At 47.1% G+C, this 12541-nt stretch overlaps 1 protein-coding gene across 5 annotated transcripts in view; it reads left to right on the top strand.

The window, feature by feature from the left end:
- col6a4a (collagen, type VI, alpha 4a) overlaps positions 1-12541 on the top strand; it is a 70331-nt gene that overhangs the window by 54088 nt on the left and 3702 nt on the right. For 4 of the 5 annotated variants that reach the window (XM_044116428.1, XM_044116431.1, XM_044116433.1 and 1 more), the window contains 22 exons: positions 1981-2052; positions 2160-2186; positions 2276-2320; positions 3394-3447; positions 3853-3915; positions 5601-5666; positions 5950-6003; positions 6320-6355; positions 6426-6488; positions 6670-6732; positions 8321-8383; positions 8466-8528; positions 8595-8645; positions 8719-8754; positions 10240-10302; positions 10379-10441; positions 10526-10561; positions 10670-10706; positions 10777-10788; positions 11001-11494; positions 11602-11698; positions 11881-12519. In XM_044116428.1, the coding sequence (XP_043972363.1) occupies positions 1981-2052; positions 2160-2186; positions 2276-2320; positions 3394-3447; positions 3853-3915; positions 5601-5666; positions 5950-6003; positions 6320-6355; positions 6426-6488; positions 6670-6732; positions 8321-8383; positions 8466-8528; positions 8595-8645; positions 8719-8754; positions 10240-10302; positions 10379-10441; positions 10526-10561; positions 10670-10706; positions 10777-10788; positions 11001-11494; positions 11602-11698; positions 11881-12519 (2197 nt within the window). The remainder of the gene's footprint in view (positions 1-1980; positions 2053-2159; positions 2187-2275; positions 2321-3393; positions 3448-3852; positions 3916-5600; positions 5667-5949; positions 6004-6319; positions 6356-6425; positions 6489-6669; positions 6733-8320; positions 8384-8465; positions 8529-8594; positions 8646-8718; positions 8755-10239; positions 10303-10378; positions 10442-10525; positions 10562-10669; positions 10707-10776; positions 10789-11000; positions 11495-11601; positions 11699-11880; positions 12520-12541) is intronic. The other variant, XM_044116430.1, reaches the window with a different exon arrangement.

Raw genomic sequence — 12541 nt, forward strand, 5'->3', positions numbered from 1 at the left:
ATAAATATCAAACAGTTTTCAAAATGTAATTTATTAAACATTATACAACATACATTAACCAACACACCACAGCAAACTCAAGAAAATAAGGCAAACATGCAAAGCAGTGATAAGTTTTTTCAGTTTTTGGGCTTGCCACACATGCCTGATGGAAGCACCTCAGGAACAAATCACACTGAATCTAGGAAAGAAACCAAAAATATAATGCTTTTTTTAGGAAAAACATATCTTTACTATTGCAATATACAATCAACCACTTTTGATTTACTTATATTCCAACTGCTGGAGGATCATATAGCTTGTTTACACAATATAAAATTATATAAAACTTGTCCTCTTCATTTAGCTTACTAACACTAAGTCTTCAAATAATTCTAAAAACATTTCCTACCCAGCTCATATCCGAGTCACTTTCCATCTCTCCACAGAAGTTGCACAAGTCTTTTAGGTCATCTGTTCACAACAAAAGTATAAAACATACACACACCCACACACACGATTATACATGCAATCATGTCCGTATATATGTGGGTGTTTATGAAACTGTTACACAGGATGTGTTAGGCACCAACACATTCATTTTTGGGGGAAAAATATAGAAAATGAAATGATTATACTTATTAATTTGTAGACAAACAATTTCCTTAAATGTTTTCAGAGTCCATGTTACTGTATTAGGTTTGGGCTAAGTATAGATGTTTTAGCAAAACATATACAGTACAGGCCGAAAGTTGGGACACACCTTCTAATTGAATTCAATTATAATTATTTGAATTCTAATTGAATTCAATTAGACAAACAATTTGTCTAATTGAAGGTGTGTCCCAAAAGTATGTATGCATGTATGTATGTTGTATAACGGCCCAAACCCGTGTTTTAAATCAGGCTTTAAGATAATGTATCAAACTTCATGCACAAAATAAAATATACTATAGAAATATGAAAGCATTAAACTCACCGTTGGGTTTATGTCATTTTCCATGGTCGCCAGCCTGGGTGATGCTGGTATTTCTTCAATATGACGGTTGTGTCACGTGATTAGGTGGATGTTGGAATCGGACATCCATTGCTAATGTCTGTGACCTGAAGTAACCTTGGCCATTTTGTTAGCCCATTCCACCATTCCATCTGACATTGAATGATATGGAGATGTCCTTGTTTTGTGTACACCCATCCTTGAACACAGACATTTAATAAGGTCTGAGTCAAACTGACGTCCCTGGTCTGTGTGTAAGCTTTGGGGAACTCCATGACGACAAATGTAGTCCTCAAACAAACACTTTGCTACAGTAAAGTGTTTGTTTGAGGACACTGGCTGAAAGGCTACCTTTCAGCCAGCCTTTCACAATAAAACATTTCCCAAAACATTTTACATTTTCATAACTCCAATTTTCACTCTTACAATTTTTACAGCGAATTTTTAGACGCTGAATTTGAGACGGCGAATTTGAGCAAGTTGAATTGGAGGACAACGAAAATATTGCATTTGAATTTTGAAAAGTTGAATTTTTTATATGCTGAATTTTTTAACACTGAAAATTTAAACTGTGAAAAATATGTATATTGAAAATTTGATGACTTTAAAATAGGAATGTGATTTTTTTTAATAAATGAAAATTGCAACCATGTAAAAAAAATGACACCGAATTTTTTTTAGGTTAAAAATATATTCTGAATTTATTTTAATACTGAAAAAGTAAGCACTAATATACAGCATTCAAATTTCAGAGGCATTTTTAATTCAAATTCTGATGGCACATATTTACTTCCATACTTAGAGCAATAAAACGGTTTATTTAATACAAGATAAAGTATTAATATGAACAAATTTATTTAAATTCTGGGGAGGGAAGGGCTCTTTGGTAAACAGAAACTGTTTGGAAACGTTTTGGAACCCAAACATTCCTGGACCAAACCCCTCCAGAACCAGCAGAACCCGTTCCTCCATGCTGCCTGATCTGACCCGTTCTGTCTTTGCAGGGCGAGCGTGGCGATTCTGGACCCGACGGACCTCCAGGCGTCCAGGGCTGCCCCGGACTCAGAGGACAAAAGGTAGAAGCCAGCTCTGACCCGGTTCGGTTCGGTCTCTGGGCTCTGACCCGGTCCGGTCCGGTCCGGTCCGGGCCAGTCTGTGTGACTCCTTGCTGTGTGTGTTGCAGGGCGGCCGCGGCCTGCGTGGGAACCAGGTGAGTGATGCTCAGCCGCTGGATGGCGGGACGTTTGGACCGACAGTCCGGTCCGAACGACGTCTGACTGCGATTTTCTGTGGCTGCAGGGGGAAAACGGAGAAGACGGGGTGAACGGGATCAATGGGGAACAGGTACCAGCACCACAGCAGCTTCGGCGCATCGGGTTCTGCGGTTCTGGTGGATCCTCGGAGCAGATCCGGTCCAATAGCAGTAGAGATCCTGAGACCAAAACCAGCATTTCTAAAGCTACACAGTCAAAAAGTAGCTCTAAGCTAGCTAAATGTTTAGCTTGGAGCTAAATGTTTAGCTTGGAGCTAAATGTTTAGGTTGGAGCTAAATGTTTAGGTTGGAGCTAAATGTTTAGCTTGGAGCTAAATGTTTAGGTTGGAGCTAAATGTTTAGCTTGGAGCTAAATGTTTAACTTGGAGCTAAATGTTTAGCTTGGAGCGAAATGTTTAGGTTGGAGCTAAATGTTTAGGTTGGAGCTAAATGTTTAGCTTGGAGCTAAATGTTTAGGTTGGAGCTAAATGTTTAGCTTGGAGCTAAATGTTTAGCTTGGAGCTAAATGTTTAGGTTGGAGCTAAATGTTTAGGTTGGAGCTAAATGTTTAGGTTGGAGCTAAATGTTTAGCTTGGAGCTAAATGTTTAGCTTGGAGCTAAATGTTTGGTGTGAAGCTAAATTACTAGCTGTCTGAGTGAGCTACATATTTAATAAATATTTAAAGTTATCTGGTTAGCTAAATGTTTATGTAGCTTGGAGCTAAATAGTTAGCTTGTTAGCTTAATGTTCATCTTAGACTTAGACTGACTTTATTATCATTTTGTATGCACAGGGTGTATTCAGAACGAAATTTTGTTGCATACGGCTCAGGACAATGTTTTGAGGTTTCAATGTTACTTGGTTACTCCAGAATAAATAAAATACAATATAAATATAAATATTAAATATAAAGTGCAGGAATGAGAGTAAAATAGAAGTTATTTAGCTATGTACACATGCAAGGTATGAAGTGGAGAGCAGTTATAAGTTATAAGTAAATATTTATTTAGATATTGTGACATTAATGAATGAATTAAATAAATGTTAAAAGGCGTGAAAGATCCCGGTCGGTTCCGCCGGCTGATCCCGGATCTGCTCGGGTTCTATTCAGTTTCTGGAAATGATCCGGAAGCTGATTGGACGGATTTCTGTTTCCGTTTCCAGGGAGAAACGGGAAAAGATGGAGCTGGAGGAGAGAGAGGACATCCAGGGAACCCGGTACCTGAACCCATTCATTCATTCATTCATTCATTCATTCATCTGTTTGTTCATTCGTTCATTCATTCATTCATCTGTTTGTTCATTCGTTCATTCATTCATCTGTTTGTTCATTCATTCATTCATGTGTTCATGCATTCATTCAACTGTTTGTTCATTTGTTCATTCATTCATCTCTGTTCATTCATTCATTCATTCATTCATTCATCTATCTATCTGTTTGTTCATTCATTCATTCATTCATTCATCTATCTATCTGTTTGTTCATTCTTCAGCTATTCCAGGTTCAGATGCTTCAGTTTATTCACTTAGACTTCAGAAAGCAGGAAAACATTTCTGGTTCTGGTTCTGGTTCTGGTTCTGACCCAGCCTGGTTGCTCTAACCTTTGACCTTTTCCTCCTCAGGGCATCCCTGGAATCAGAGGGGAGCGCGGGCCGGAAGGACAGCGAGGACTCAGAGGAGACCCGGTGAGTCCAGCAGAGGTTGCAATGATCACGCTGCAGGTGACCTTTGACCTCCTCCTCAAACCCAAATGGGCTTTAAATGTCCAATCAGAAGGCAGAGGAGGCGATGATGTCAGAGCAGGTCCAGGATGATGATTCCTGTAAATGTGAAACAGAAACATCAGGATGAACTCACCTGGATAGAAAACAGGAAGATTCCTTTGGATCCGGTTTCTGCTCCAGAACCAGATCCATTTTCTTAAATCTGCCACAGATCATATGACAACTTCCTGTAGGGGAAGTAGTGTTAGCGTTAGCATTAGCGTTAGCAGTGGAGCTCATGGACATGGAGTGCCATGTTGAATGTGACAGTAATTTAACACAAGTAAATGGACCGAACCTGAAAGTTCTACAAAGTATTTTAAGTTCATTCCTGTCATTGGCATATTTTGGTCTTGAAAGAAAGGTCTAACGACAGAGTTTCTAAGTTTTGATGGGATTATTTAATTGTTTTGGGGGATTTCTGAATAAAGAGCAGAAAGTTTTTATATTGACATGGATGAACGTTTAAACTTTTAAAGAACATATTTACAGGATTCCATCATTTAATGCACATTTAACATTTCAAGATATGAAGAAAAATGTGTTTCCTTTTATTTTCTTTATACTTTACTATAAAGACAATAAACTTTGATAAGTCAGTCCTTGTCAAACATTAGCTACATATGTTTTCTTTTTTTCTGGAATAAAACATTACAGGTTGGTATTTTAACTCTGGAAACTACAGACAGTAAATTATTTTGATTTCATTACATAAGCTGTCTTAATACACTAAAACTACAGATTGAGATATTTCTCTTAAAAATACACAAAAAGTGAAAGAATAAAAGTGGGCAATAAAACACAAATGTATGTATTTATTTATTATACTGGGAACACTGGCCACAGTCTGCTGGTCAAACTGGGAGACGTCCAGGATAAAGTTGTATTTTCATCATGTTGGGCTCTGACTCTTTCTAGCTGAACTCCGACATCATGAAGACAGAAGAACAGCTCCGATCCTGACTGACCTTTCCTCTGAATCCTCTGGTCTCTAATGAAACAGCAGTTTCTCATCAGCTCTCATTAGAAAACTGCATGAAAATGTTAGCTATGCTAACAGTCAGTGGTTACTTTGGGCCAGTTTAGCTACATAGGAAATATTTCTGGGTTGTTTAAGTAATTCTGCTCTTTCACCACTACCTGTGAAAGGTGATGCCAGTGAATCAGTTTGTTTTGTAAAAGGTTGAAACAAGGACTGAGAGCTCTGCTGGCTCTGCTGCCACACACAAGATGGCGGCAACGTAACGCAGGATCAGCACTCAATGAGGCGTCTTCATATTTATGTCTATGGTAGATATGCTAACAGCTAGCATGTTTCAGCTAGTTTTTTCGTCTTTAAAAAAAATGTGTCCAGAAAAATGGCCGCCAAACGTACATCGCTCACAGATATTAGCACACACACAAGTTTGAATGTTCGTAATCCAGAAGGTCGAAGGTCATCAACGCAGGGTCAAATGTGACCCTGATTTAGTAAAACACGTCCAGCTCCGTCATACGGAACACCTGGAATGTCAAGAAGTGGAATTAAAACAGTTTTTCTTCTTCAGATTCCTAAAGCAACATCTGCTCATGTTTCTGTTTTCACTCCAAACCTCGGTGTGTTGCAGGGTGAGCCGGGCCGAGACGACACGGCTCCTGGACCCAAAGGAGAGGACGGATACCCAGGATTACCGGTAACACACACTAGAGAGCGGCTTCCTCCAGGTGAGCCACCTGAGCAGACAGGATCAGCCAATCAGGCGAGGCGCAGAGCAAACCTTAAATCAGATCCGGTTTGTTCCAGTTTCTTTCTGCAGAAACTTTAATAAATGAAAGTTACAGACGGCTGGAGAGAACCGATGACATAATGACTCCACCCTCTGGTCACTGCTCGGGTTCAGGTGGAACCTGGAGAGGAAGCCGGTTCTGGTTCTGGTTCTGCTGTGTCCGGTCTCTGACCCGTTTGTGTACCCACAGGGCTCTCCAGGAGAGGACGGACCACTAGGAGAGCCGGGCATCACAGGAAACCGGGTCAGTTCCGTGTTGACCTCCATGTTTGGTTCTGCTGAGCGGCTCGGCGGTTCTGGTTCTGATCCAAACAGTTTCTGCTCCACAGAAAAACCAAATTCATCGGATCAGAACCAGATTTGGGTTTAGTTTCAGTTATTAATGCAGAATATTTCAGCAGATCAAAGTTTCTCATCATTAACATTAAATATCAATAGATCTGATCTATTGATCAGCGTTGATTAGTAATAATCAAACCGGCTTTAATCAGATGCTGGTCATCAGAGTTTATGATGATGATGATGATGATGGTAACCTTCTTCCTCTCTTTCATTGTCAGGGTCAGGACGGGAGGCGAGGGAATCCGGGTCAGAAGGTCAGAACTTTCCTGGTTCTGCTGGTTCTGTTCCAAGCTGGAACCTTTTTAACCCTTTCTGTTCCTGCAGGGCCCGGCCGGACCGTCAGGTTCTCCAGGTCCAAATGGACCTCCAGGTGCTGCCGGGCCTCAGGTGAGACCCGAGCCACGCTGGGCTGCAGTTGTCTGGACCGCGGTGGTTCTGGACCGCGGTGGTTCTGGACCGCGGTGGTTCTGGACCGCGGTGGTTCTGGACCGCGGTGGTTCTGGACCGCGGTGGTTCTGGACGGTGCCAGGCTGAGTGACGGCGTTCTGTCTGTCTCGTGTCCCTGCAGGGGCCCCGCGGCGTCCAGGGCCCGACCGGACCCAGAGGAGTGCCGGGCCTGACCGGACCTCAGGTCAGCTGGAACATTTTGTCTCGCCTTTATCTCGAAGGAGCAAACGTAGCTCAGCGAACCTTTAGCTTAGCTCACTTAGCTTCCCCTACATTAGCACAAGCTAACGCGCTAATTTATTCTGCTGCTTCATAAACATTGAGGAAAAACGTTTTATTGGTACCAGAATCCTTCAAGTAGCTGAATATTTGTATTCATGCTCTTATTTTGAAGTAGCTGTCTACGCAGCAGGTCCGTTTCCTCTCCTCACATTTTCTGTTCCAAATGAAAAGTCAGATATAAAGAAGAATGCAACATTTCCACAAACAACCAACCAGCAGTGTTTATTAAATAAATATTATTGTTTTCAGATCCTCACATTCTGTCATGGATGAAAACATGGCGGAATTTAGCACTTTAGCATTAGCCTGGTCTAAACACCATATTGATGTAGCACATTAGCCTCCGCTAACTATTGCATTGATGTAGTGCATTAGCATCAGTAGAAATATGATTAGCGTAGCTCACGTTGTAGTTAGCAGTGAGCAACAAAACATGTTTGTTTTTTTATTTAACCCCAAACACAGAAATGTGAATTTGTTGTCTGTTGTCATGACCGCGGTTTCCACGCCGTGGTCAGAGGTAGTAAGGAGCAACTAAAGGTAGAAAAAAAAGTACGTAAATATTCACCAATCACCGGAAATCGGCGTGAAATTGGCTTGATTTTGTGTTGGTAGTAAAATATTGTAAAATATTGTAGAGGTGGTAAAAGTAGTAAATGAAAGTCTGGGATTCCTGTTTAAACCCTGCTGACCGTGTGAACGGACCCGGTTCTGTTTATATTTGTTGTTTTCTGCTGACTGACTCACATCTGGCAGCGATGGGCCTCAGTGTTCCTGCTGTGTTTGTGTTAATGATGAACATGCAGGTCGTCTGTTTATGCCTGACCTCCATCTTTTAGTCCTGGAGGTAAACACGGATCTGCAGCTTCGGTTTATTTATTAGCTGCACGTGTTTTACATCCCGACTTTAGCAAGCAGCTGCAGATCTCAGCGATCAGGTCGCCATGCCGACCACTGATGGAGGTTTAGAAGAAGCTGCCATATGAACAGCGGCCAGCAGGGGCCAGAGGTTTCTGCATCTGGCAGTTCCTGCAGCAGCCGACCCAAAGAGACATTTTATAGCAGAGTTTAGTTTCTGTTTATGGATTATTGATTTGTACTTCCTCTCAATTTATTTCAGGTTCACAAAACAAAATGGAAGTCAGATGTAAAACTAGAAATATGATTTTAATCTGCTGAAACTCGGAAATCTGATCAGAAAAAGAAACTGATCGGCTGATCAATCAGATTATTGGATTTTATTGATCAAAGTTTGACATCATTGATTCTCTCTGTATCAGTTTCTGATCACTTTCTAATATTTTCACTTTCATCAAATTTATTTCTGTTGCTGATGAAAACATCAAGAGGAAATCCTGAAACGAATAATCCCAAATAATCCCAGAACAAAACGACTTGGTTTGAAACATTTCAGACTGTGTGATGCGTTCAGGGACGCTCTGCCCTCGGAGCGCCGCCTGCCCTGACTTTGTTGCCGTGGTTACCTGCAGGGCGCGGCGGGGCCGATGGGAGAGGCCGGTCCGGCGGGGCGGCTCGGAGCGGTCGGACTGAAGGTGAGCGTCGGCCTTCTCCGGTTCTGGCCATGTTCTGGTCGGACCCGGGTCGGGTCAGAAGTAACCCAAGTGTTGTGTTCAGGGCCAACCGGGAGATCCAGGAGGTCCTGGAGTTCCAGGACCGCAGGGAACCAGAGGAGCTCCGGTATGGCACAGCAGGTTCTGGTTGTGGTTGTGGTTGTGGTTCTGACGGGTCAGCGCTCTGTTTCAGGGTCAGGACGGCAGAGACGGGATCGGACCTCCGGGACCCGGCGGTGCCAAGGTAAAGCCGATGTCAGGACGCTCTGCTGTCCTCAGAGTTTCTGCATTTTGATTGGCTGTCTGTGTCTGAACAGGGAGATCCTGGTTTCCCCGGTTACCCCGGCCTGACGGTGAGTCCGTTTCCATGGAAACCAGGTCAGATTGACCCGGAGTACACTGTAATCTGGTCCTGAGGTAAAAACCTCCGTCTGCTGGTGGAGACGACCCGCTGAACGGTTCTGGTACCAAACTGGCTGCTCTGAGCATTTCCACTGGGATTCTAACCAGCAACCAGGCAGCAGAACCGGGCCATATGGACCAGAACCGCCCTGATACCTACGAGAGAAATTCCATCCAAAAGATTGGCAAAGACAATTTTTCAAAAATCGATATTTAAAAATAGAATTCTTGTTTTATAGTGATTTAGAAAATCTGATCAATAATTGAACCGACGACTTCAAAATTGTCCTTCATTGTTTTTCAAATGCAGCGTCAGCATCAGCCTGTGGGCTGCCAGGCTGATGATGATTGTTTTTCTTTAAAGATAAAAAACAAAACACTTAACTTTTTGAATAAGCCAGACTGGAAGTGTCTCAGTCACACCGCTAGCTGCCTAGCGATGCTGGATGTCTGAAGCTAACCGCGGCGCCGTTAGCCTCCTGCCACTCAGACCGACTCAGGCTCACGGTTTGGACGCGAGTCCAAACCCTCTGAGGACTCGAGCTGCTCGGGAGAATTATCCATCAAGGTTAAAGCCACCGCATTAGCGCTCAATGTCTACCGCTAATATAACCCATAGCTGCGCGTTTAGCTAAGCTAATATTGCTGGCGATATATCACTGAAATCCTGCAATATTTGTAATGAACTCATTTATTTTATAAGTGAGGATAGAGGAGAGAGTTCGTTCTGAGTCTGTGGCTTGTTTATTGTTGTCATATTATCTCCATAGCAACCGCCATGACAGTTGGTTACGGTGTCTACCAAGATGGCCGCCACAAGAACTGTTTTTGTGGAGCCACCTCAACATTTTTTCCCTCAACTTTCTCTTAGCAGCAGCTGGTGGAACTGGCCCGGTTCCTGTCGGTTCTGGCCCGGTTCCTGTCGGTTCTGGCCCGGTTCCTGTCGGTTCTGGCCCGGTTCCTGTCGGTTCTGGCCCGGTTCCTGTCGGCCCTGGCCCGGTTCCTGTCGGTTCTGGCCCGGTTCCTGTCGGTTCTGGCCCGGTTCCTGTCGGTTCTGGCCCGGTTCCTGTCGGTTCTGGCCCGGTTCCTGTCGGTTCTGGCCCGGTTCCTGTCGGTTCTGGCTCGGTTCCTGTCGGTTCTGGCCCGGTTCCTGTCGGTTCTGGCTCGGTTCCTGTCGGTTCTGGCCCGGTTCCTGTCGGTTCTGGCTCGGTTCCTGTCGGTTCTGGCCCGGTTCCTGTTGGTTCTGGCCCGGTTTCAGTCGGTTCTGGCTTGCTTAGCCTCCAGCTGCTGTGCTGATCCTGTCAGTCGGGTCCAAACAGAACCGTCCGGTCCGGTCCGGTCGTGATGAATGGCTGTTTGCTCCGAGTCAAAGCTTTTATTTTCTCAGAGTTCCTGCAGCCGCCACTTCCTGTCAACAAACGCGTCTCTTCCTGCAGGGCGAGGACGGGCTGCAGGGGACCAAGGGAGAGCCGGGTCGCAAGGGGAACCGAGGCCGAGCGGTGAGTTCTGGCCCGGTTGGACTTCGGAACCAGCCGGGTGTGAGTGACTCCGGTGTGTGTGTTTGGGTTCCTGCAGGGGAGCGCGGGCGGGACCGGAGCGCCGGGAACGCCTGGAGAGCCGGGACATTCCGGACACAGGGTGAGTGACCCGGAAGAACCGGGTCCAAATGGACGAGATGAAAACATGAGAGATGGATGAATGAAGTGGTGACTCTCTCTGCAGGGGTCCAGAGGGCCGCCGGGATTTCCTTCTCTGTCTGTAAGTCTACCTGAGAAAGTCTCACCTGTCCAGATCTGCAGCTGCTCACCTGTCTGTCTGTCTGTCTGTCTGTCTGTCTGTCTGTCTGTCTGTCTGTCTGTCTGTCAGGAGTGTCAGCTGGTCACCTACATCCGGGACAACTGTGGTGAGTTCAGAACCTGCAGAACCTGCAGAACCTGCAGCTGGTCTCTGACCCGGTTCTCCTCTCCTCACAGCGTGTTCCTCCGGTACGTATCCGCACCGACCCGGATGGCGGCGCCTCATTCTGAACATTGGATCCAGAGTTTGTCAATTCGGAGGAAGTGCTGAGAAGAAACAGGAGAAGAAGAAGCTCCTGAATAATAATAATAAAAGTTCTTCAGTCTGAATCAGTTAAATGATTTCTTGCTGAGCCAAACCTTCACAGCGAGCCGTTACTTTCTTCTTCGTTGGTTTCCAGGTGACGCCGGCTGCCCGGCCTTCCCCACAGAGCTGGTCTTTGGCCTGGACATGTCCGACGGCGTGACGCCGGCCGCCTTCGAGAGGCAGCGCTCCGCCCTGCTGTCGCTGCTGGACGACATCGAGGTGGCGGAGAGCAACTGTCCGCGAGGCGCCCGCGTTGCCGTGGTGGGATTCAGCAGCTACACCAAGTACCTGATCCGCTTCCAGGACTACCAGCAGAAGGCCCAGCTGAGGGAGGCGGTGCAGAACTTCGCCCTGGAGAGGACGTCCAACAAGCCGCGGCTCGGCGCCGCCATGCGCTTCGTGGGTCACAACGTCTTCAAGCGCGTGCGGGCCGGAACGCTGCTGAGGAAGGTGGCGGTTTTCTTTTCTGCCGGCCGCTCGGAGGACGTCGACGACGTTCTGACGGCGGTGATGGAGTACCGCGCCTTGAACATCGTCCCAGCCGTCATTTCTCTGACCGGAGCTCCTGGGATTCAGAACGCCGTGGAGGTGAGGCCCAGCGAGCCGTGGCAGCGGTGACCGTTCTGATCACGGTTTACATGCTGAAGGAAGGTAACGTGTATCAGACAAAGTGATTCTGATCTGTTTTCCGGCAGGTTGACGATTCGGGGAACTCTATGTTCACCCTGTTGACCAGGCAGGACAACATGGCCGCCGAGCTGACCAGGATCAGGATCTGTGCCATCTGCTACGGTAAAGGAACCCACCACCCTGATCTCTTTCCTTTACTGGTTCCAAACAGTCAAACCTGTGAAGCTCCTGATCCAGAAATTCATCAGGTCACAGTAAAGTCTGATCTCCAGAACCGGACCGGACCGGGACTTTTCCAGCTTCCATCTGAATTCCAAATTTGGTTTTCCGCTCCGTCCCTGCAGACCCCTGCAGACGCTCCTCAGAGTGCTCCTTCATCGTGGACCCGCCGGCCCCGCTGCAGGCCGAACTGGACCTGGCTCTGGTTCTGGACGGCTCCAGGGAGGTCCAGGCGGACCAGTTCGCCGGCGCGCAGCAGCTGCTGGTCTCTGTGGTGGAGCAGCTGGCCGTCAGCGCTCAGCCCCGCCGGCCCGGCGCCCAGGCCCGGGTGGCGGCGCTGCAGGGCGACAGGCTGGAGTTCGGCCCGCAGACCTACCAGGACCGGGACGGGATGAAGACCCACCTGCGGACGGCGCGGCAGCAGAGCGGCTCCTCGGCGCTGGACCGCATGCTGGACGTGGCCCTGAAGGAGGCGCTGCCGCAGCAGGCCGGCCAGCCGCGCAGGAAGAGGGCGCTGCTGGCCGTGGTGGCGGCCCAAACGGCCCGGCGGGACGGCGCCGCGCTGCGCCGCGCCGCCCTCAGGGCCCGCTGCGACGGCGTGGCCGTGTTCGTGGTGGCGGTGGGCGGACGCTACGACCGGACGCAGGTGGAGGAGCTGGCCGGCCTCCCGGTCCGGCAGCACCTGGTCCACGTGGGCCGGCTGCAGGCCGAGGAGCGCGGCTACGTCCTGCGCTTCTTCAGGGTCTTCCTGTCCGCCCTCAACAGTAAGAGCCCAGCTGGAAACTC

The sequence above is a fragment of the Gambusia affinis genome, linkage group LG05 (assembly GCF_019740435.1).
Source record: "Gambusia affinis linkage group LG05, SWU_Gaff_1.0, whole genome shotgun sequence".
Classification (NCBI taxonomy): Eukaryota; Metazoa; Chordata; class Actinopteri; order Cyprinodontiformes; family Poeciliidae; genus Gambusia; species Gambusia affinis.